Below are 25,797 nucleotides of genomic sequence, written 5' to 3'. Positions count from 1 at the left end.
GCCATGCAATTATTGTCTCAGAATATTTTTCAGATATAAGTTTTAGAGAAGTTTTATGTTCACAACAAAATTAAGAGGAAGTTACAGAGTTTTCCTCTATTGCCCCTGTCCACACACCTGCCTCTCCTCCATTTTTAATACCCCTCACTAGAATGGTTCTTTTATGACCAGAAATGAATCTACAACAATGTGTCATAATCATCCAAAATTTAGTTTATACATGAGGTTTCACCCTTGGTGTTGTTGGACTGTTTTTCAAGATTTATTTAAAGTAAAAAAATATATATACTAAGGTACATATTATACATTTATTAAGCTTTTGCTATTCACTAAAATAATTATACATATAAATTACAAATCATAATATTATTGTGAAGTTCCCAATATATTGAGTAATTGTGCTCATATTTCCAAATTAATTGATTTTTCCTTGCATTTATAGGGGTTGCAAATTAGAGTTAAACAACCCAAGATGGCAAGGTAATCAGTCAGAATTGAGTCAGGAGACAGAAACTAGAGGAAGTTTGATGCAAACAATTAGTTTCTATTTGTAAGGGAAAGTTTACTAAGAGGAAAGGCTACTAAGATAAAGAAAATAGTAAGAATACCTTAGGATTAAAGGAGAGTATCCAAAGGAGGGATTTCTGAGAAAGCTAGGTCTGCTCTCTGAGGATGAGATATAGATGTTATTGAAGACATGTAGCTATACATGGCTTCATGACAGGTATGCCTATGGTATTGGCTTGGGACAGAGCAGCTCCATAACCCTCAGACTGAAATTGGTGAGCATGGATCTCAGACTGTGACTGGCAGGCAGGAGGAATTCCCTGTCAGAGTCTTAGAAGTCCCTTCCCAAAGGATAGGAAACTTACTGGGACTAGCTACAAAAACCTGCTAGAGTCTGTTCAAATACATAGGACTTCCTGCATACATGCAGTTGGCAACCAGGCCATAGCCGAACACCTTGAAAAGACCATGAAACCAGGAGGTAGAGCCTCCTCTTTTCTCTTTTATTTTTTTGCTTATGTTCAATTCCCCAACATATTATATATCATTAGTTTTTGATGTAGTGTCCAATGATTCATTAGTTGCATATAACACACAGTGCTCATCACATCACATGCCCTTTCTGATGCAGTGTCTTTCCATTGTCTTTTACTGACAAAACTCAACTTCATGAGAACTGACAGGGGAGAAAAGTTTATAGCACTTAGCTCCATTATCTGAGAACAGGGCACAGAGGGATGGGTAGATTTAGAGCTGAGAGTACTAAATTGTTAACAGGCACTCAGGGTTATTACGCAACAACCACAGTGCTGCTTTTTAAGAGCCATTCACATATGCCCCACATCCTCAGAGAATGGAACCAAAGTAAATTATGTGAATCTCTTTTAGTGCAACACTGTCAAGGTTAAGTGCTTTTTTTTTTTTTTTTTTTTTTTTTTGGTAGTGGTTGGTTTCTCATTGGATAAACCACTGTCCTTTCATACTTTTTCCCGTGTTGTTGCCCTCAGCTGGATTTCAGATATATTGGAAGAGATTTTTTTTTCAATTCTCCATGTACCCACTTCTGTCACTCCTTAGTAGCATGCTAAAAAATACCATGATTCAAAAATTAAAATGTTAAATAGTAAAGAAAACAAGATTTAAAAGTATAAAATATTTGTATGGGTAAAGCAGCTAGTTATTGCCAGAATTCAGGAAAAAAGTTTACTAATTTGATGTTTCAGAGGTATTTCTACCCTAATTCAATTATAAAGTACAAGAGATTACTGGATTATTATTTTTAAAATAATTTCATATTTCATATACATTTATCTTTTTTAATATAGACACAGTCTATATTCTCTGTCCTTATTCCTTATATAGAGAAATTAAATGACTATTCAAAATCAATTTCATATAATATGTAAATTGTAGCTATAACTAATTGCTAAAGTTGTGTAACAAACAACCCTAGTCTGCACTGACATTTAAAAATAAATATTTAGGGGCGCCTGGTTGGCTCAGTGGGTTGAGCAGCTACGTTCGGCTCAGGTCATGACCCCAGTGTTCTAGGATCAAGTCCCACATTGGGCTCCTTGCTCAGCAGGGAGCCTGCTTATCCCTCCGCCTCTGCCTGCTGCTCTGTCTGTCCTTGCGCACACTCTCTCTCTCTCTCTCTCTCTCTAACAAATAAATAAATAAAATCTTAAAAAAATAAATATTTATTGGGGCGTCTGGGTGGCTCAGTGGGTTAAGCCTCTGCCTTCAGTTCAGGTTGTGACTCGGGGTCCTGGGATCGAGTTCCACATTGGACCCTCTGCTCAGCAGGGATCCTGTTCTTCCTCTCTTTCTGCCTGCCTCTCTGCCTGCTTGTGATCTCTCTCTGTCAAATAAATAAATAAAATTTCTAAAAATATAAAAAATAAAAATAAGTATTTATTTCTCATTCATTAGTTTGTGATTTGGCTGAGTTTTAGTTGATCAAGGCTAGATACGTAAGGACTTGACTCTAGACTACAGATTCAGCTCACATCTTTTTTTTTTTTAATTCTTAGAGGAGTGGGCTAGCTGATATATGACCTTTTATGGCAGAGATTAGCATCAAGGAGAAACTTCATCTTAATACCTGGACTCTGAACTCATAAGCGATCACATCCTATTCATACCATATTGTGAAAGCAAGTCACATGGCCAAACTTACCATTGATTGTCTGGATCATATGTCTTCTCAAGGTGGTCAGATTGAAGAAATGAAGGTTCACTGAAAAACAACCTAATCTATCATAAAAGCCCTGGGAATATTTTTTTTCTCATTATATTTCACGAGATACGTTAGTTGGCTAAAGAAAAATATTGGGAAATAGATGAAAAAAAATTAGTAGTGTCTTAACTTCCTATCCAGTTTTTTGTGTTCTCTGTGCCAAAAATTTGTGCTAAGTAGTTTTGCACAGTGATAAACATCATCATACAGATGTTTTCATGGAAGTTCTTGATCAATTTACAAATGGGAATAAGCAGTACAGTATAAGGTTTAAGGACATTGGCAATGAAACCAGGTCATTTCAATGTATTTTCTATATGTACTACCTTAGCCCCATGCCTCAGCTGCATAACTGCTCTGGCTCAGTTTCTTATCCTGGAAAATATGATAGAAATAGATTCTTATTCACAGACTTACTTGAAGATTATTTAAAAAGTACCTCTGTTGACACACAATTATTCACTAGAGCCCAGTTGTTTTGACTTAAGAACTTGATGCTTCTGTGCCATCACCTATGACATCATGATCATAATTGTAGCCATCTCATAGGGCTGATCTGAGGAATCAATACTATAAGGCCCAAAGTTCCTTAAAATAAATCTTAACCACCAGAAGTTCTTGCTAAATATCTCTTCATATTTTACTTTTCCAAATATTCAATAAAAGCTGCTTTCCAAGAAAATCCATGTTCTATAATTATTTTCTTCCTTTTACCCAATGAAATAGTCAGTCATCTGACTTAAACTCTTCAATCATCAAAGATGTTTGCATTTTAAAAGTTTTTTGAGAAATTTAACATACCTCATTTATGGACACTAAAGTAATTTTTTTTTCTGCAGATATATTTCTTTTTTTGAAATCAAGTCACAATCCCTGTTCTTTCTCTTATTGGTAAAGAACCCTAGTCTTCTCACCCAGTGTGTTATATGGACATATGTAAATGTTGTCTGTTTTGGAATTGAAGAAATTTAAAAGGGATTGTCAAGGTTTGACAAGATAACCTGTTTGGTTCCAAGATTTCGGGAAACTACATGGGCCTAGAGGAAGAAGATACTGAAATGCCCTCTTCTTTCCAATGTTGGAGAATCCCATCCACACATAATGCTTCTCTTACCATTGAGAATGGTAAAAAGTAAGAGAGAAGGTGCTTAATACATTCTGATATGGAACACTCCCAATTTTCTCCCAAAGTATTTTACATATCTAAACATGTTCATTGAAAAAAAGTGTCAAATTCTTACATGTACCCATAAGAAATCATTGGAATTATTTGGTAGAGTAAGCTTGGGTTAAGAGACCCACAAAAAACACTGGAGATATAAAAATATGGAACAATATTAGGACGTAGTTAATCAAGAGTGAATTCACAATAGAAAGAGCCATGCTGAAAATCAGGGATATAAAGATCACAATAGCATTTTTTTTTCTCTGTGTTTATCTTTCTGAGATGATACATTAGGTATTGAACATAATAGACTTGTTATTTTGGATTCCAGAGTTAAAAGGTACTCATTTCAGTATAAATTCAGAGGAAGATGGTGCCCTTTTAAAATGCACTGTTGTTGGAGCAGATCCGAAAGTGTATTCTCTGCAGGTAGCCAGTCCAAGCAGGATGCAGGAAGGACTGAGTTGTGTCTGTCTAACCTCATGTACCAAATTTGGGAATCTGCAAATTTTGTTTCCTGATAATTGAATATAAAGTTGGGAAGGAAGTCAGAGATTAGCACTAAAAAGTTGCTCTGCCCTATGTTTTATGAGGCTCATCCCTTAATTACAACCATTATTCCCCCTAAGGAACATATAACAATTTAGCTTGTATACCCCCAAATGGTCTGGATTTGATAAGAACAATAATGCAATCTGAGAGGGGAATAAAAATAATTTTTACAAGAGATCAATGTGATAACATCAAAAGTTGTGGCACGTGTAATTAAGATCTTACAAGGAGAGGGAGATGTTTGGCAGAAAATTATTTGAACAAATAATGGTGGAAACTATTTCAAGCTTGTTAAAAAGGAAGTTAAATTCAAGAAGTCCACCAAAATCCCAATAACATAAATATAAACTTAGTCACAAGTGGGTACATTGTAGTCACGCTTCTGAAAGAGGCAAAAAGAGAATCTTGAGAGCAATGAAAAAATAACAACACTTCATATGCCAAGAAAGTCATTATAAGTAGTAAAATTTACAAGATAATAGATCATTCACCTTGAGGAGAAGAAACTGCAGACCCAGAACTTGATGGCATTGATAGTTTTCCAGAATGAAGGTACATGAGGCCATGTTCAACGACTTGGAGCCACCATCAACATTGATCTGCAGTGTAATAAGAAGAGCAAAAAGAAGGGAATTCTGCAGGCTTAAGTGTGATAGTAACAGATGGAAAATTGGGTATTTGTGAAGGTGAGAAGGGCATGAAAAGTTATAAATAACGGGGTAAGTATGAAAGAAAATCTGTTAAATTCCTTGAAGTATGCAAGACTATTCAAAGCAAAGTTCTAAACAATATCCCTTCCAGGGTTTATAATGTATGCATGATGTAATACATACAATAACTGTACCATTATGATTGGAGAATGTGATCAATATTTTTTAAGTGTTATTCACTCTGATGCCATCTGAGCTTCTGAGTAGAATGTTTCTGTAGGAAGGTTTATATCATGAACTCAATTTCTTTAATACTTAGTAGGTTTGCCCAGGTTGCTTTTTGTTGTACTCCACTTTGGTAATTTTCAGTTTCTAGGAATTTTCTATTTCCTAGAGACATTATTTCTAGATTTTTAGAAAGTTAAAGATTCTGCACCCAACTCAGTGTCCTAGAGATTATGGTGAAAGGGGATATCCTTAGGAATGATACATAAACTTTCTCTCTTTCTTTTGGTAAGAGGTGAAAACTGTAGAGAATTCTGAGGTCAGTACTAAGATGGTAGAGTAGGAGGATCCTGAGCTGACCTCCTTCTAGGCACATAGCTGATTTATACTAATATGGAGAATGACCTAAAGACTAGAAGAACAGCTCTATCCAACTAAGGATATGAAGAAAAAGTCACATCAAGAAGGGTAAAAAGGACAAGACATGGCCTGATGTGACCCATAATTCCAGTGTGGTGACCCACAACTGGCAGAGATTTCATAGGCACTATGGTCTTCTGTGAAAAGTGAGGGGATCAAGCTCAACATTGGGCATCTCCTTACCCTGACAATCTGCACGGGGATGATGAGCCCCCCATCACATCTGGCTTTGGAAATTTATCTGGGTTTACCCCCAGGACCATCTAAAATCAATGGGATTTAATTCTGGGAGAACTCAAGGGTTATGGGAAAGGAAGACTCCGCCCTTATTAGGCCCATGATGAACTCACTATCACTGAGACCTAGCACAGAGGCAGCAGTTTGAAAAGTGCTTGGCCCATATGGGAAGATTAATTGACTAATATTTGGGTGTATCCCAGAGTGACAGGGTCTATAGAACTTTCTCTGGAACTGGAAGACCTGGCACACACCATTATTCTTACCCACCTTTTGCCTAGCTGCCTTGATGCTTTGCATTCCAGGTCTGACAGTCTCCATCTACCTTTCTAGCACTGTTTACCCCATTCAGGCTTTTCCGTAGCAGACCCACATGCCCAGTGTGCATTGCCGTGGCAGATACCCCTCAGTGGGACTCCTAACCTGCCACACTCTGAGGGCAGCCTATATTGGGACCAGTGACACCACAAAAAAGAATCTGCCCCACCATGCCTAGACGAAAGTCTTGGACCAAGACAAAGCCACTACCAAAGTCACTCCTACACCTCCACACCTGCTAGACAGGCTTGACTGGTCTGGCTTACCTGCAAAGTGGCTTCTGCACTACTAAACCCAGGGAATCAATACCTTCTAAACCATTCCCATCCTGCCATTCTCAGTAGATGGCTTCACTATGATTAGAGCCCCTCCAGAGCAACCCTTCTGGAGGTTGCCCTTGGGTACTAGTATGCCTTACATCCATTGATGTAAGTAAGGTGTTAAAGTTCCCTACTATTATTATATTCCTGTCAAATTATCCCTCTTGCCTGTTAATATTTCTTTTATACGTTTAAGTGTCCCTCTGTTGAGTGCATAGAAATTTTTATATATAGGATATTTGTAGTATCCTTTTGTTGGATTGATCCTTTCGTCATCATGGATGTTCTTTTTTGTTTCTTGTTACAGTCTCTGTTTTAAAGTCTATTTTTGCTGATGTAAGAATTGCTACCATAGCTTTCTTTTTATTTCCATGTATGATATTCCATCTTTTCACTGCCAGTGAACAGAAAACAGAAAAATACACATTCTTTTTTAATTGCATATGGAACATTTTCCAGAATAAATTACATGGAAGGCCACAGAACAAGTCTTATTAAATTTAAAAAGATTAAAATCATATCATGATTTTCTTTTCTGACCACAATGGTACAGGCATCCACCTAGAAATCAATTACAAGAAAAAAAACTCAATAAAAAACAAATCTGTGGGGGTGCCTGGGTGGCTCGGTGGGTTAAAGCCTCTGCCTTCGGCTCAGGTCATGATCTCAGGGTTCTGGGATTGAGCCCCACATCAGGCTCTCTTCTCAGCAGGGAACCTGCTTCCCCCACCCCCCTCCCCTCTGACTGCCTCTCTGCCTACTTTTCATCTCTGTCTGTCAAATAAATAAATAAATAAATAAATTTAAAAAAATCTTCATTAAAAAAAAAAAGCATGCAGGGGCTAAACTGCATGCTACTAAACAATGAATGGATCAATGAAGATATCAATGAGAAAATCTAAAATCCCTGGAGAACAATGAAAAGGATGTCCCAATATTTCAAAATCTATGGGACACAGCAAAATCATTTTAAAGAGGGAAGTTTATAGAGATAAAAGCCTGCCTCCATAAACAAGAAATATCTCAAATAAACAATTTATTCTATACCTAAAAGAAGTAGAAAAAGGAAAAAAAAAACAAATATCAAACCCAAATATATTGGAAGGAAGAAATAATAAAGATGAGAGTGGAAATAATTAGAAATGAGTGTATAAAAATAATAGAAAAAAAAGTGAAACTAAATGTTTCTTCCTTGACAAAATATAGAAAATTGTTAAAACCTTAACCAAAATTGTCAGGAAAAAAAGGGTGAGGGTCCAAATAAAGACACTCATAAATTAATAAGAGTAGTTACAAGACACACCTCAGAAATACAGAAGATCATAGAACACCTACTGCCAACAAACTGGACAACCTATAAGAAATGGACCAGTTCGGGGTGCCCGGGTGGCTCAGTGGGTTTAGCCTCTGCCTTTGGCTCAGGTCATGGTCTCAGGGTCCTGGGATCGAGCCCCGCATTGGGCTCTCTGCTCAGTGGGGAGCCTGCTTCCCCCTCTCTCTCTCTGCCTGCCTGTCTGCCTACTTGTGATCTCTGTCAAATAAAAATCATTTTAAAAAAAGAAATAGACCAATTCCTAGAAATATACAAATTTTTAAGATTGAATCAGGAATAAACAAAAAGTCTAAACAGACTAATTAATAGTGAAGAAACTGAATCAGTAATCAAAACACTCCCAACAAACACATATCCAGGATCAGATGGCTTCACAGGTGAATTCTAAAAAATTTTAAATGAAATTTTATACCTATTCTTCTCAAATTAAAACCACAATTGAAAACAAAGGGAAGCTTCCAAATTCATTCTGTGTAGACAGCATTATCCTGATACCAAAACCAAATAGGGACACAATACACACAAACACAAATATACCCCCCCCACACACATATACAAAGAATATTACAGGTCAGCATCCCTGATGAACATGTAAAAATTCTCACCAAGATATTAGCAAAATGAATCCCATAGTACAATAAAAGTATCATATACCATGATAACATGGGATTTATTCCATATATGCAAGGCTGTTTCAGTATATGTAGATCAATCAACTTGACACATCACATTAAATAATTGAAAGTAATCATATGTTAATCTCAATACATGCAGCAAAAACACTGACAAAAGTAAAGATACATTTATGAGAACAACTCCCATTGGTGTGTAGAAAGAGAATATACCTCCACATAATAAAGGCCACGAACTACAAGCCTACAACTAACATCATTCTCAACAGCAAAAAGCTAAAACATTTTCCTTTAAGATCAGCATGAAGACAAGGATGTCCACTCCTACTGCTATTATTCAACACAGTACTGGAGATCCTAGCCACAGTAATCTGAAAACAAAAAACAAAAAACAAGACATCCAAATTGATAAGGAAAATGTAAAGCTGTCATTATTTTCAGATGACATGATTTTCTAGAGAGAAAAACCCAAACTCCACCAAAAATACTATTATTAGAACTAATAAATGAAAATTGAATGAAGTAGCAGGATACAAAATTAATATGCAGAAATCCACTGCATTTCTGTACACTAGTAAAAAACTATGAGAAAGTGAAATTAAGAAAGCAATCCCAGGAGAGCCTGGGTGGCTCAGTCAATTAAGAGTCTGCTTTGGTGTCAGGTCAGAATCCTAGGATCCTGGGATCAAGCCCTGCTAAGCAGGGAGCCTGCTTCTCCCTTTTTCTCTTCCCCTACCCCCATGTGTGCTCTCTCTTGCTATCTCTGTCTCTCAAATAAATACATAAAATCTTAAAAAAAAAAAAAGAAAAGAAAACAACTCCATCTATAATTGCATTTATAAAAATAAATTACTTAACACTAAATATAACCAAGGGGGTGCAAGTCCTATACTTTAAAAACTATAAGACATTGATAAAAGAAACTCAAAAATGACAAAAATCAGTAAATGGAAGATATACCATACTTATCAACCGAAGAATTAATATTGAGAAAATATCCACATTATACAAAATGACCAATGGCTTAAATGTAACCCTTATGAAAATACTTTTTTATACCATACACAAAAATAAACCTAAAATAAATTAAAGAATTAGATATAAGGCCCAAGACCATAAATATGTTAAAGACAGGATAGGCAACAAACCCTTGGTCTTTATTCTTTCGGGTGTGTCTTCTCAGGGAAGGACCACAAAATAAAAAATAAACAATACATAAAACTACAAATCTTTTATGCAGCCAAGAAAACCATCAACAAAAGAAAAAGGCAGCCATCTGAATAGACAATGATATTTGCAAATGATATACCCAACAAGGGGTTAATATCCAATGTATATAAAGAACTCCTACATCTCAACACCAAAAGAACACAAACAAGAGATTAAAAAATGGGCCAAGGACCTGAATAGATATCCTTTGAAAAAAGATATACAGGGACACCTGGGTGGCTCAGTTGGTTAAGCGACCGTCTTCAGCTTAGGTCATAATCCCAGAGTGCTGGGATCAAGTCCCGCATCAGGCTCGCAGCTCCATTAGGAGTCTGCTTCTCCCTCTGACCTTCCCTCTCATGCTCTCTCTCACTCTCTCTCTTTCAAATTAATAAACAAAATCTTTAAAAAAAAAAAAAAGAAGATATACAGAACATCACTAATCATCAGGAAAATGAAAATCAAAGCCACAATGAGGCATCACCTCACACAGGTCAGAATTTAAAAAAAAAACAAAAACAAAAAACAAAATAACAAACATAGGTGAGAATGTGGAGAAAAGGGTACCTTTGTGTACTGTTGGTGGGAAATTTACATTGGTGTAGTCACAATGGATGAGTATGGAGGTTTCTCAAAAAATTAAAAATGGAAATGCCAAAACATCCAGAAAATTCATTGAGAGTTTCTACTTGAAGAAAATGAAAACATCCACCCTATGTTTATTGCAGTATTACTTACAATAGCCGTGATATGGAAGCAACCCACGTGTCCATCTATAGATGCATGAATAAATGGAAGCTACACACACACACAGAAATACTACATAGCAATGAAAAGGAATGAATTTTTTTGTCATTTTGATAATATCGATGGACCTAGTGGATTTCATGCTAAATGAAATTAGAGAAAGGCAAGTAATGTATGATTTAACTGATAATGTAGAATTTAAAAACAAACAAACAAAAAACCAGAAACAGACTATATAGAGAAAGACAAAAGTGATTGCCATGGTGAGGATGGGGTGGGGTTGAAATGAGTGAAAGGAAGTATGTGGTATAATCTTTCAGTTAGAAAAAAAAGTCACAGGGATATAAAATACAGCATACAAAATATAGTTAATAACACTGAATTGTACTTCACATGTCATTTAAAATTTCTTTCTCTGGCCTCTCCCCATTTTTTCACTTAAGTGTAAGTTTCAAAAATTACATTCAATTTTTCCCCTGACATAGTTAACCTTAGGGATTTTTCATTTATAAAACATTCTTATTAAAATATAAGTGACTAGTTATCATTGGAGGATTAATAACCAATATATTAATAATTATTTAATACTCAAATCTCTGGCATGGTGATATTGTTCAATTTTGTTCAGTGTTGTATTCTTCCCACAGGCATTTAGTTTTTTTCATTAGAAACCTAAATAACTTACTAACAAATAACAAAAACTAATTGCAGGTATATTAAAAACTAAGGCAGAAAAATTAAAAAGTATGGAATTGATATATTTGTGAGTGACAAAAAACTGATTATAGCAAGTCTTCAAAATTTGTGTCAAGTACCACTAAATACTTGTTATTGGGATTATGATTTTAAAATATTTTCAGTGTAATAGATGTAACATAGCAAGAGCATAAAAGAAAGGAGTATGTAACGTCAAGATTTAGCAACCTCATCCAAAAGTAGAACTTGAACATCTAAGACATTTTTCACAAGGCCTAGGTTCTCAGTGTTTGTGAGTCAGAGGGAAGCAAGTTAACAGCCCAGATGGTCAAGTCTTTGACCCCAATATCTTGTGGAACATAATAACATCTCAGAGGTACTTACCAAGGGACAAAGTAAATGACGTATTATAAGCTGAAAGTGTCGGACCCTCTAGAGGTGTGTGACGAGATAAAGAGTCTTCAAAATAGCCCAGTGTAAGAATTTCCTGTTCAAATTTTAAGTGACACATTGATGAGAAATCTTTTTCCACTATTGCCTCACTCTGAGCTCTCACAGGGCTGACAGTCTGTGAAGACCACAGATTCTGTTTACAAGAGTAACCTGGTCTCCCAGGGGAAGATGCGTGACTTTCTGGCCAGCAGAAGGTATGTGTCACTCCTCCATTGTCTCTCTCCTAGCACTTCACTTAGTGGGAGACGGGAGGCACCTGAGGCACAACTAATATGCAGACAAATCACAGAGAACATTAGTACCTTTATTCCAACAATTCAGGGTGACAAACAAAAATTCATTTGAAATATATTGGAGAACTTCTTAAAATATCCAAATTCTTGGATGTTTGCAAATCAATAAAATTCAAGTGAGATCCCATAAGCATCAAAACTAGGAAACTCAATTTGGATTTGTCATCAGTTATAGATATAATTAAATATATTTTGTATATTTAGCTGAGTCTTTAAAAAAAGATTCTTAAAGTGAATCCATCAAATCATGATGGTCGAATGTAATTCCTCATACATTTGCTTACATGAAGGAAAGCAATTTTGATTTTTTATAAAAAGCAAGATTTGTGTAAAATCCTAATTTAAATTTAAGTATAAATATTCAAAACAAAGCTTGGCAAAAATGATACTCAATACTGAAAGACACTCCCATCTAATGAATTATGTTATCTGGTCTAAAGAATATGAATCAGTAATGATAAAGTGGCTATTGTGTTACAAATAATTAAAATAACTGTATATTATTGAGAGCTTAGAAAAGCTACATGGAGTATTAAGTGCTTTATAGGCATTATATTTTACATATTTTAATTCTCATTTTAGATCAGTAAAAACTAGGTAGCTAGATAGGAAGTAATTTTTAGAGGTCATATATTGTAAGTTTCAGAGCCATGAGTAGTTCCAGATTGCACTAACTACAGAGCTCATTGAATTATGAAATTATATTGATTTGATTTATTAGAATTCTTTATACAGCTAAAGCTACCCTTACTGTCTTTGACATTCATAGAACTTTCTGTGGTTTGTACCAACAGTGTTCTTCCGTAACTAATCTACACTTCTATTTATCATTTTATGATTTCATATCTTTGTCATTAAATCAGTTGTCAATTTCTGGTGTTATATAAGTACTTTTAAAAAAATATAGTTTGGTCTTTGTTTTCAATGTTGTTCAGGTTTCCGATAAATTTAATGTGTCATGTGACATTTTTCAAGTCTTTCTTTTGAAATTTAACGATTTCTCAGAACTATACAATTATTCAAGATAAAAATTCACTTGATAGCACTGCATTACCTTTTAGTAAAGAAATGTACGTTTAAATAAAAGTCATTTACTACAGGAAATTCCTATTTGTGCTACAACTAGTATTCCCCAATCTCAGAGCACTCCATTTTTAACTAATATGGACTTAAAAATTGTGGAAAAAGTAGATGCACCATTTTTTTTCTAATGCAGCATTTTAATTTTAAACCAGTTATCCTAATAGTGTTGACATGGTTCTGTGGAATCTGACCTTACATTAATAAGGACAATATTATTCATGAATTCCTTTCTTCTCCACACATTTATTGCTTTATCTTATTTCAACAAATACTATTGTGTCAAACATAGAATAGCGTTATAAAACCCCTTATTCTATCATAAAACACTTCTTCAAAGCCCTAAGGAAGCCAGTACCAGATTTTACACCTTCAAATGCAAATGAACTCACTCACCCCACACTCCACTCAATGTGACTGTCCCAGCAATCTTGTCATTGCATACACTATTCATTAAGCCCTTCAGTACAGTCCCATTCAGCCCTGTGCCTGACACCACGCAGCTGCAGAGATGAATAACCGAGGAGTTACCTATGCAGAACTTGCTATCGTCAAGAATTCAAAAAGACAGCAAACGAAAGCTAAGGGCACTAAAAGCTCCACTTCAAAAATTGAGCAGGAAATAACATATGCAGAATTAAATCTTGAAAATGCTTCTCAGTATCTTCAAGGGAACAACAAGAAAACCCCCTGTAAAGGTAAAACATTTAATACATACTCGATATAAGTGTGCTATTATATGCAGTTGGGGTGCAGGGGTGTTGAGAATGAGTAGGGAATGATCTCCCATATTTTTCATTTGTGAGGATCTGTGTGTGCAGCTGGAATATGGTATTGTAATGGAAATCTGAGGACCAAATTTGTTCAGCCATTGCTAACTGATTGTCTTTCCCATATCTATTAGGGTAATATATTTACTGCAACTGCAGTGGTATATTTTGAGAAAAGATTATAATGGTAGATATGGATTGGGGTGCAAGTTTCATATGTGATTCCCTGAACATCGTTGGTTCTCTTGTATATTATTTTCTTAAAGGATTGTTACTGCCCGTCCTTTCTCAGTGTTTTCAATTCTCTTCCTACTACTTATCTTCATGTCCAGGGAAGCTCATTGCTGGCATCCTGGGAATCATCTGCTTTGTCTTGATGTCCACTGTGGTCACAATAGCTGTTATTCCCTGTGAGTAATGTTTGAACGTCTACAAGGGAATTTTTCACTTTAATGATCATCAGTGCCTGGAAATACTGTGTAACATTATGGAATTGAATTATCTCATTTTAATGCATATATGCTCTAAGTTTGGAAAGCTTATTTTCCTTTTGTGACATTAGAAATAACAGTAATGTAGAGAGTATTAAAATTTGTTCAGATTTCATAACTCAAAGACAAGTTATAGCGGAGACCTTATTGAGAAATACACAAATTAATTCTTGAGATTGCATAAACCAAGTATTATAAGAAATGGTGAGATTTGGTTCTTTAGGCTTTTGAAACATTTTCCCCACATGTTCATTACCTACTTAATGGGCTAAAATCCATTTTATTATGGAATTTTCTAAATTCTAAACAACACACCAAATTTCAAACTAAAAAACTCAAATCATTATGATTTATTTAGTTTAATATTAAGTATGTATGAAGATTGCTTTAATTTTTCTAGTTACTAAAGGACCAGAGCAGAACCAAACATCCCAGGAAACAAGGATCTCAAAAGGTACAGCATCATTTTAAAAATTCTAATATTATTATAGTTTCTATTTTATCTCTATCTTAGGCTAGGAAAAGATGATAATAGATTCTTTTGGGGAAAATAAATCAGAAAATCATCTAATAGGGGCACCTGGGTGGCTCAGTGGGTTAAAGCCTCTGCCTTCGGCTCAGGTCATGATCCCAGGGTCCTGGGATTGAGCCCCGCATCAGGCTCTCTGCTCAGCAGGGAGCCTGCTTCCTCCTCTCTCTCTCTGCTTGCTTCTCTGCCTACTGTGATCTCTGTCTGTCAAATAAATAAATAAAATCTTAAAAAAAAAAAAGAAAATCATCTAATAAACTTTCAGAAGTAATGATTATAGGAGACTGCCTCTTCTAATACAATAATCTGAAGAAATAATAATTTAAATCCACATATCCATTATTACCAATTGCCTCAAATTTCCTCTTGCTATAACATAAGAGATAAATCATTTTACTATTCTAAAATAGTGACTTCCTTCAGTGACTCTCAAGACATGTAGAGATGAATATTCTTGTGTATTTGCTTTATATGAACACATAATTTAGAGAATGATAGGCTAACCATTCTCTGTTGAGTGTGTGTAAGCATAATTTGAATTTGTTAATATTCAAGATTCTTTTGGATGATATCTCATAATCTTTCTTTAGTTTATCTCTGTGGTCATTGTCCAAAAGAGTGGATTACATACTCCAACAATTGCTATTACATTAGCCTTGAAAGAAAACCATGGAATGAGAGTTTGATGTTCTGTGCTTCCAAGAACTCTACCCTGCTCTCCATAGATGAAGAGGACCTGGTAAGATTTCAAATGTTTCCAGTCCTTGTCATATTTTGGATATGAGCTCATTTCTGAGTTTATAAGATGCAAATAGATTTTTTACTCTGTGACTTGCATTTTTACTCTGAAATTGGATTCTTTTAATGAGAAAATTTATTAATGTTACTCTAGTTCAATTTACAATTTTGGTGATTGTTTTGGACCTATTTCAGAAGTTAGTCAAAGTGCATGAATATAATTTCCTATCTTATTCTCTAGGATTTATATGTTTTTCTTTATTTCTTTATTCTTTTTTATTTTTAACCCTTAAATAGAGTTTATGACCATTTGGGAATTTATTTTTTGTGATGCTCTGTTTGTGATGCTGTGAGATAAAATTAAAGACTACACTTTTCTACATCATTACCTAATTGTAGAGTATAATTTATACCAAAGTAGATCTTTTATTCATATATGACTTTATATATATGTCACATATGCTCTAATCTACTTTATATAAATAATACAGGTATTAAATATCTTTATATAGATAATCATATACACATATATCACAGTCTACAGTCTATCACAACCCATAGCATTTGAAGTAAAATATAGAAACTTACCTTCCTTTACTGTGTCCTATTTATAATCTTCCTAAATATTTCTCTACTTACATTGAGAATCACATGGATATTAATATTTTGCTTCAACTATCAAATAATTTATGACACAGAGGCGAAAGGAAGTCCATTAAAGCTAATGATAGTTTTAATCTTTCTTTTGTTCTCTTTCTTCTTGATGATCCAAGATTCCTCCTTTTATTTTTTAATTTCTCTTTAGATAATCCCCTTTATCAATTCTTTCAGAGCAGGTCTGGTGGTGACACATTTTCATAGTTCTCCTTTATCGCAGAATGTCTTTATTTCCCCAGCATTCCTGAGTGATATTTTTGTTGGCTAGTCAAAGGTTTTTGATTAGAATAATGCATTCAGTGACTAAAAATTTTCCATTTTCCTAGCATGTCTTTTCCTTGTTATTTTGACTGGAGAGAAAAAATATGTTTGGGACTTTTGTCTGTCCCCATTGGTGTCTGTGGGTTGCCAACCTCTCTGGCACCAGTCTGGGACATGTGAGGGAAAGACATATTCCAGGGCGCTCACAGCCATGTCATTCCTCATGCCCGGACTGCTGAGTTCTGTCAGCTTTCTCATCATCCTTCTGAGTCTATGTTGTCCTGTATGTAATGTCCAAGGGTTTTAGCTCTGTTTGGTAGGAGGAATAGCAAAAAGTTTTTCTTCTTTATCTTTCCAGAACAGGAAGTCTGATTTGTAGTATTAGATTTGTAGTATCTGATTTGTAGTATCCTGGCAGCAAGTCTTTTATTAGATGTATTATTTGTAAATATATCCTCTGAAGTCTATGATTTATCTTTTTTTTCTCTCCAAAGAGTAGAAATTATCCTGATGAATTACACTTCATCAATTTCTTCTTTTATGGATCATGCTTTTGGTATTCGAAGAAATCTCTGGCCTACTTTATGTAATGTGTGGTATATATAATGTGTATATATAATATATATATATATATTTTTTTTAAATTTATTTGACAGACAGTCACAAGTAGGCAGAGAGGTAGGCAGAGAAAGGAGGAAACAGGCTCCCCGCTGAGCAGAGAACCCGATGCAGGGCTCGATCCCAGGACCTTGGGAACATGACCTGAGCTGAAGGCAGAGGCTTTAACCCACTGAGCCACCCAGGCACCCCTATATATATGTGTATGTGTATATATATATATATATGAAATCTCCTTGAAATTTTATAATTTTCATTTTTTCTTTTCAAGTTTTCATTTCATTTTATTTATTTTAGTCTTATTTTATTTATTTATTTGACAGAGAGAGAGCAGGAATGTAAGCAGGAGGAGTGGGAGAGGGAGAAGCAGACCTCCTGCTGAGCAGGGAGCCTGATGTGCGGCTCAATCCCAGGACACTGGGATCATGACCTGAGCCAAAGGGAGACACTTAATGACTGAGCCACCCAGGTGCCCTCAAGTTTTCATTTTAATAACAGTTAATTTACAGTGCAGTATTAGTTTCAGGTGTAGAATTTAGTGATTCATCACTTACATACAACACCCAGTGCTTATCCACAACATTTGTTGAAAAGATTTTACTTCCTCCACTAACTGACTTTTCATCCTTCTTGAAATCTCCATCCCATATATATGTGGGTATATTTTGGTTTTGATTTGTATTTCTCTGATGCCAAATGATATTGAGCATTTTTTCATGTGTCTGTGGCCATTTGTATGTCTTCTTTGGAGAAATATCTATTTATGTCTTCTGCCCATTTCTTGACTGGACCTTTGGTTTTTTGGGTGTTGAGTATTATAAGTTCTTTATATTTTGGATACTGATGATTCTTTGTTATCTACAGCATTCCCTGTGACGTTTTTAGTTTGAAGTTGTTTAGTGATTGTTCTTATTGTTTTGTGTGGGGTACCTCCTAACGTTCCATCTTGCTAATGGTACTCTTCACACATATATTAAATGGTCGCCATCTTCTTCAAATTAATTCTGACTAAATTCCTATAAAATATATTACATTAGCACTAACATAACTTTTTTCTTCCACCTATTATAGGTAGGCCTCAATTTTTCAAAAAATTGCATTATGTCACTTTGGTTTTATGAAAGACCTATGTTAGTGCCAGTTTTTGCTGAGCAACAGAATTCTGAAGGGGATTTCTGCTTTCAGGCAAGAGGCAAAAAGTGAAAATTGTGTTCAGTGCTGGGTTTGCTGTCATAGAGGCAGCACATGACCCAAGCAGTTAAAGTGGCCCCGTCATGCTCCTTCCTCAGAAAATATACTTAGCATCTCAGTATCAAGCATAGCTTTCAACCATGTTTTTGAAAGTCTATGCTTCATCTCAATTTATTTTGTGCATCCATTAGCAAGATGTGTCATAAGATATCAGAACAGCCCAAGAGATTATTTTTTGGATCAGAAAATACTCAGCAACTTTTCCATGTAAATTAACGGTAATTGCTTCTTCAATTTACACCATTTCGGCTCAGGAAAGATTTAATAGGAACATTCTACTTCCAAACAGAGAGGGGAATCTGTACTTCTAACAATGTCATACTGAAGCCACCTAGCATTGATTTGAACACCAATTACGCGTATCTTTTCCTACACTGTATTCATGATTTCACATTGGTGATGTGAAATGAAGCATTTCTGGGGAACGTGCACCACAGAAATTAATAAATACTTTAAAAAAAATGTTTTCTTCCTCCCTCCCCCATACCATGTGCCTGTATGCCAACACAAGTTTGCATCCATAAATGGTATAGATCCAACTGTATGGTGTTATAACAATGGCTTTAAATAATCTTATCTTCAAAAGCAATTCCAAAAGGAAAATACACATACAGATTATTAAATTACCACAGGTTTGCCATTTCTGCTGTTCTTTATTCATTGTTGTAGGTTTGTATTACAATCTAGCATCATCTATTTTCAGCTTGAAGAATATTTTTGGAAGACAGGTCTACCAAGATGAAATTCTCTTGTTTCATGTTTGTCATGGGGACTTATGTACCTTCTTTTTTTGACACTGTTTTGCTGAATTTATAATTCCTGCTTGACAAGACTTTTTGTTTTATCTTGTTTTGCTTTAGATTTCTTTTGTGTGGGGAGGAAGTTTTTGTTTTTGTTTTTTGCACTATCAACTCTGAATTTGACCTTCCCTCTCTTTCATTTTTCATTGTTTCTGGTGAGAACTCATCTATTGACCATATTGTTATTTTCCTAAATGTAATGACAAGTTTTTCTCTCACTGCTGTCAAGACCTCTTTATGTTTGTTTGCCTTCTGTTTTGTTTTGTTGAGTTCCTGCAACCAAACCACATAACATAAAATTTATCATATTGACATTACCCATATTAAAAAAAAATGGACTATCTTCTACGCAGCTTCAGGTTTATAGCAAAACTCAGAGAAGACACAGAGATTTCCTGTGTTCCCCTACTGTCTGTATCTATGCATGTGTAGTGCACAGACTCTCTCACTTTCAGTATCCCTCAGTGGAGTTATTTATTTGCTACAATTGATAAACCTATAATGACACATTTTTATCACTCAAAGACCATAGTACACTTTAAAATTTCCTCTTGATATTGTGCATTTTATGACTTTGGACAAATATGTAATGACATGTTAAACCATTATGGAGTTATACAGAATAGTTTCACTGCCTTAAAAATCCTCTGCGCTTCACCTATCCATCCTTCCTTCCCTGCTAAACCCTGTCAAGCACTGATCTTTTCACTATCTCTATAGTTTTCATTTCTCCAGACTGGCATATAGTGGGAATCATACACTATCTCACATCTTGTGTTACATTTAACTATATCATGCATCTTCACCAACTTTAAGCATACAGCTTAGGGAGCTCACTATATTCACATTGAGCCCAATGGATCCCTAGAACTTTTTCACCTTGTGAAGCTGGAACTCAATACTCCTTGAGCAATAATTCCCCTCCTCCACGTTCCCTTCCAGCCTTAGTAATCACCATCCTACTTCTGTATCTATCAGTTTCACTCCTTTAGATACTTCACATAAATGGGATCATACATTTTGTGTGTGTGTGTGTGTGCGCGCGCGCCCGACTGGCTTATTTCTTTTAGCATAATGTCCTGGAGCATGTGATGGGATTTCCTTCCTTTTCAAGGCTGAATAACATTACATTGTTATGTATGTACTGTTTTCTTGATCCATTCATCCATCAACTTTTGAGTTGCTTCTAACACTTGGCTCTTGTGAATAATGCTGCAGTGAGCATTGGTGTACAATTATCTCTTTGAAACTTTGCTTTCAATACTTTCATGTATTTTCCTACATGTGGAATTGCTGATTCTTTATGTTATTCTACTTTTAGTTTTTTGAAGAATCTCAGTATTGTTTTTCATAATGGCTGACCAATTCACATTTTCAACAGCCATGTACAAGGGTCCTCTTTTTCCTGCAGTGTCTTCACTGACTCTTTTTTTTTTAAGAGTATGAGGTGATATCTCATTGAGGTTTTGATTTGCATTCCTCTGATCATTAGTGATACTGAGCATCTTTTTGTATGGTTTTTGACCACTGACATATTTTCTTTGGGAAAAAAAAGTCTATTTAATTCTTTTACCCACTTTTAATTGGGTTATTTGGTTTTTGTTGTTGTTACGGACTTCCAGGATTTCTTATATATTTTAGATATGAATCCCTTGTTTGATATATGATTTGAAATTGCTTTTTTAAATTTCTTTTCATTCTGTTGATCAACCCCTTTGATGCACAGAAATGTTTTAGTTTGATGTAACCCATTTGTCTACAATGGACTCTTCTCTTGTGGTCTGTGCTTTTGGTGTCATATCCAAGAAATCGTTTCCAAATATGATGTTGTTTTTTCCCCCAACATTCTTTTCAAGGAATTTTATAGCTTTATATCTTTTTTTTAAAGGTTTTCATTTATTTACTTGGGAGAGAGAAAGAGAGAAAGAGAATGAACAGAATAAAGGGCCAGAGGGAGAAGCAGACTCCCGACAGAGCATAGAGCCCAATGCTGAGCTCCACCCAGGGACTCCAGGAACATGACCTGAACCAAAGGCAGATGCCCAACTGACCAAGTCAACCAAGGACCCCTATAGTTGTACATCTTACGTTTAGGTCTTCAGCGCATTTTGAGTAAACTTTAGTTTATGGTGTCAGTGCAAGCATCCAACTTCATCATTTGCATGTGGATAGTCAGTTTCCCATCACCATTTGTGAAAGATACTGTCCTTTCCCTATTGAATAGTCTTGGCAACCTTAGCAAAAATGATTAGAAGAAATATACAACTATTTGGGTCTGGATGTTTCTTTAAATTATTATTTCCTTTGGGATTTACGGCTTGGGGCTTCCTACTGTTACGTCTTGCTGAGGTCAGCTCCTATGCATAGTCTGAAATAGTGTCCAGGGCAGATATAGATTCTGTGGTAGATAACGTGGTTCAACGCTGATAGAGGTGGAAGATATATCACCCATTCCCTGTTTTCATACTGACTTAAGTCATTTCTTAATTCACTCTGTTCCCTCAAGAGTATTTGTGTTCTCAAGTGATCTTCAGTCATCTTGGTATGATGTCCTGAGTTGTGGATTTATTTTTTTAACTTATTTTTTAGAGATTTTTAAATTTATTTATTTTTGCAAGAGCGAGAAACAGAGAGAGAGAGCATATGCGAGCATGAGTCGCCTGTGTGTGTGTGAGTGAGTGTGTGTGTGTTGGGGGAGAGGAGTGCTCATAACTTGACTAGCAGTTCTCAAGTCTCCTTTCGCTTTTACTTTCTAGTGGGTTCATCTTGGTCTCTCCCTGTGCACAGACTTTTTTTTTTTTTTCCATCTGCCAAGAATGTGTAGAGAGCTCAGGTCAACTCTTCTGTCATACCTTCCCTATCAGTGTCTTCCCATTATATTTATGGGAATCAGAGCGATTGACCCAAAGACCACAAGCTCTGACTAAAAAAAAGTAAGGTTTTTCCTCATCATGACTGAGCAAAATTAGCACTTTGAGCTTGAAAATCAATGGAATACTTTGCCCCCTTCCCAACTGCTAATCAAGTCTCCCCTGTGACACCAGCACCATTGCTACTTGCAGCGTCTCCAACTGTAAAAACTACAATTCTTCTTGATCACTGAACTATGGTGATGGGGGGTGGGGGGGAGGCACAGGAGCTGTCCTACACAAGAAAATCACAAGGTGCTTCTTCTTACTTGAATCTCTAGGATTTTTCCCAATGTACATACTTCACAAAATTTTTAAACTTTTTTTCACTTATCAGAAACCCAAAATTGTTATCTTTGTCAGTTTCTCCTCCTACTTAGTCCTAGTAGGATACTTTTTTTAGTGTGTCCAGTGTGATACAAAAAATATAGATATAGACAGATACTATAAGGAAAGAATTAACTTTATTGTTACTACAAAATTCAAATGAGTATAAGAGCTCCTATTTGATTTCTAATAAAATCTGCTTTCTCACAGTATTTGTTGAACTTCTTCACTCCATCTTCATGGATTAGAGGCTCTCAGAGAATCAATAATAATTCATCTGTGTGGCCAAAAGTCACAATTTTCTTCTCAAAAACGTAAGTTTCCTGAGAATGTTTATATTTTATAATTTAAAAGAATTAATCTTACAAGAAAAAACATTAATATGTGAGCAACTAGAAAACACAAATGTCGCACTGTTTTCACAGAACAGTGACAAGGGAAATATTTAGATTTGTTACTTAACTATTAGTCAAAATAAATTATTTATTCATCAAAATATTATGGTATTTATCACTAAATTAATGAGATGTAATTCTCTGTATTTCAGACCATCAGTATCTTCAGAGAGTGACAAGAATTGTTCATTTATCATCTTCAGTTCAAAGATAGTATCTAATGAATCTTGCTTAGAATTAAGACCATATGTTTGTAAGCACCAGACATAAGTTACCTAATTTGGGGATAATGCTCTGTCGCCATCTAAAGAACTATCTCTCATTTCTCCAAAAGACATACAATTGCCTTCTCAGAATATTTTTAAGATGTTATTTTTTTAGAGAAATTTTAGGTTCACAGCAAAATTAAGAGAAAAGTACAGAGATTTCCTTAATTGCCTCTGTCTGCACACATATTCGCATTTCCCATCATCAGTAACACTCACTAGAATCATTCATTAGTTACAAGGATGAACTTGCAATGATGCATCAAATTCTTCCAAAGTCCAAAGTGTACCTGGGGTTTCAACCTTGATGTTGGTGTCATACTAATATAAAAAGTAAATACTCAGGTATAGATCATATATTTCTTAATCTTTTGCTATTTATTAAGATGAATTCTATTTAAATTATAAATTGTAATATTAAGCACTGTTTTTGTAAATTTCTCAATAAGGTGAATAATTCTATTAATAATTCCAAATGAATTGATTTGCCCTAGTCCTTAAAGGGCTACAAATGAGGGTTGAACAGTCCTGGGTGACAGGGTTATCAGTCAGATGAGTCAGGACACAGAAACCAGGGGAACTTTGAGACAAACAATTATTATCTATTTATAAAAGAAAGTCTACTAAGAAAAAAATCTACTAAGATAAAATTATAAGAATACATTAGGATTAAAGGAGAGTACTCAAAGGAGAGATCACTGGGAAGCCAGATCTTTTCTCTGAAGATGAAATTTAGATATCATTGAAGACAGTGTGACCACACACAACTTCATGGCAGACATGTTCATGGGATTGGCCTGGGACAGAGCAATTCCACAGTTTACACTTGACTGTAGTGAGGATGGATCTCGGGACATGACTGGCAAGCAGGAAGAATTCCTTGCTAGACTATTAGAAGGCACAGAGTAGAGGGTAGGAAGCTTTGACTGGGACTGGCCACAATATTTGCTGGAGGCTGAATACACAGGACTTCAGTATACATGCAGCTGGTAACCAAGCCGTAGCAGCCAAACACCCTGAAAACACCATGAAATCAGGGAGAAGAGCCCTTTCTGCTGCAGTTTTTCTCCATTGCCTTTTTTTTTTTTTTTGTAAATTGTAGATTTATTTATTTATTTTTTAATCATCAGGTTAGCCCATCCCCCCATTCAACCTCCGTCTGTAACCCTGTTTGGTTCCCAGAGTCCAGTGTCTTCATGGTTTTTCTCCCTCTCTGATTTATTCCCATTCAGTTTTGCCTCAATTCCCTTATCGTCCTCTATGCTATTCCTTATGTTCCACATATGAGTGAAACCATGTGATAATTATCTTTCTCTGATTGACTTATTTTACTTAACATAATCCCCTTCAGTTCCATCCATGTCAGTGCTAATGGTGGGTATTCATCCTTTCTGATGGCTGAGTAATATTCCATTTTATATATGGACTACATCTTCTCTAAATCCATTCATCTGTTGATGGACATCTCATCTCCTTCCACACTCTGGCTATCGTGGACATTGCTGCTATGAGCATTGGGGGGCATGCACCCCTTCTTTTCATTAAGCCTGTATCTTTGGGGTAAATACCTAATTGCTGGGTGGTGGTATAGCTCTGTTTTTAAAGTCTTAAGGAACCTCCATACTGTTTTCCAGAGTGGCTACATTGACTAACATTCACATGAACAATGTAGGAGGGTTTCCCTTTCTCCACATGCTTGTCAACACTTGTTGTTTCCTGCCTTGTTAATTTTTGCCATTCTAACTCGTGTAAGGTGGTATTGCATTATGGTTTTGATTTGTATTTCCCTGATGGCTAGAGATGTTGCACATTTTTTCATGTGCCTGTTAGTCATGTTTATGTCTTTTTGGAGAAGTGTCTGTTCATGTCTTCTGCCCATTTAATGACTGCATTATTTCTTTTTGGGGTGTTGAGTGTGAAAAGTTCTTTATACATCTTAGGTACCAGCCATTTATCTGATATGTCATTTGCAAATAACTTCTCCCATTCCGTGGGATGCCTCTTAGTTTTGTTAATTGTTTCCTTTGCTATGCAAAAGCTTTTTATCTTGATGAAGTCCCAAAAGTTCCCTTTTGCTTCCCTTGCCTTTAGAGATGTGTCTTAAGAGGTCGCTGTGGCTGGTGTTGGAGAGGTTACTGCCCATGTTCTCCTCTAGGATTTTTTTTTTTAAGATTTTTATTTATTTATTTGACACAGAGAGAGAGATCACAAGTAGGCAGAGAGGCAGACAGAGAGAGAGAGGGGAAGCAGACTCCCTGCTGAGCAGAGAGCCTGATGCAGGGCTCGATCCCAGGACCCTGAGATCATGACCCGAGCCAAAGGCAGAGGCTTAACCCACTGAGTCACCCAGGCGCCCCCTCCTCTAGGATTTTGATGGATTCCTGTCTCACATTGAGGTCTTTCATCCATTTTGAGTTTATCTTTGTGTATGGTGTAAGAGGTTCTTCTCTCTATGGCTGACAATTTTCCCTGTACCATTTATTGAAGAGACTTTTTTCCCACTGGATATTCTTTCCTGATTTGTCGAAGATTAGTTGGCCATAAAGTGGGAGGACCATTTCTGGGCTCTCTATTCTGTTTCATTCATCTATGTGTCTGTTGTTGTGCCAATACCATGCTGTCTTGATGATCACACCTTTGTAATAGAGCTTGAAGTCAGGCATTGTGATGCCCTCAGCTTTCGTTTTCTTTTTCAACATTCCTCTGGTA

The 25,797-nt window shown here is 35.7% G+C and overlaps 1 protein-coding gene across 1 annotated transcript; it reads left to right on the top strand.

Annotated features, from left to right (window-relative positions):
• The first annotated feature begins 13,434 nt into the window (after positions 1–13,434).
• On the top strand, positions 13,435–23,242 carry LOC116866207 (NKG2-A/NKG2-B type II integral membrane protein-like). The gene is made up of 6 exons (XM_032854986.1): positions 13,435–13,774; positions 14,179–14,256; positions 14,738–14,791; positions 15,457–15,605; positions 22,638–22,741; positions 22,975–23,242. The coding sequence occupies exons 1-6, from the start codon at positions 13,588–13,590 to the stop codon at positions 23,090–23,092; spliced, it is 690 nt and encodes a 229-aa protein (XP_032710877.1). The 5' UTR covers positions 13,435–13,587; the 3' UTR covers positions 23,093–23,242.
• The last annotated feature ends 2,555 nt before the right edge of the window (positions 23,243–25,797 follow it).

This window comes from Lontra canadensis, unplaced genomic scaffold, assembly GCF_010015895.1.
Source record: "Lontra canadensis isolate GAN:19392208 unplaced genomic scaffold, GSC_riverotter_1.0 scaffold9, whole genome shotgun sequence".
Taxonomy (NCBI): domain Eukaryota; kingdom Metazoa; phylum Chordata; class Mammalia; order Carnivora; family Mustelidae; genus Lontra; species Lontra canadensis.
The sequence above is the reverse complement of the archived record's forward strand: the minus strand, read 5'-3'. Positions and strand labels throughout refer to the sequence as shown.

Bases quoted from the DNA above. Each gene is read 5' to 3' on its own strand.
- LOC116866207 (XM_032854986.1), top strand. From the start codon at position 13,588: ATGAATAACCGAGGAGTTACCTATGCAGAACTTGCTATCGTCAAGAAT. The intron at 14,257-14,737 runs GTGAGTAATGTT...TAATTTTTCTAG, and splicing joins CACAATAGCTGTTATTCCCT to TTACTAAAGGACCAGAGCAG. The intron at 15,606-22,637 runs GTAAGATTTCAA...GCTTTCTCACAG, and splicing joins CCATAGATGAAGAGGACCTG to TATTTGTTGAACTTCTTCAC.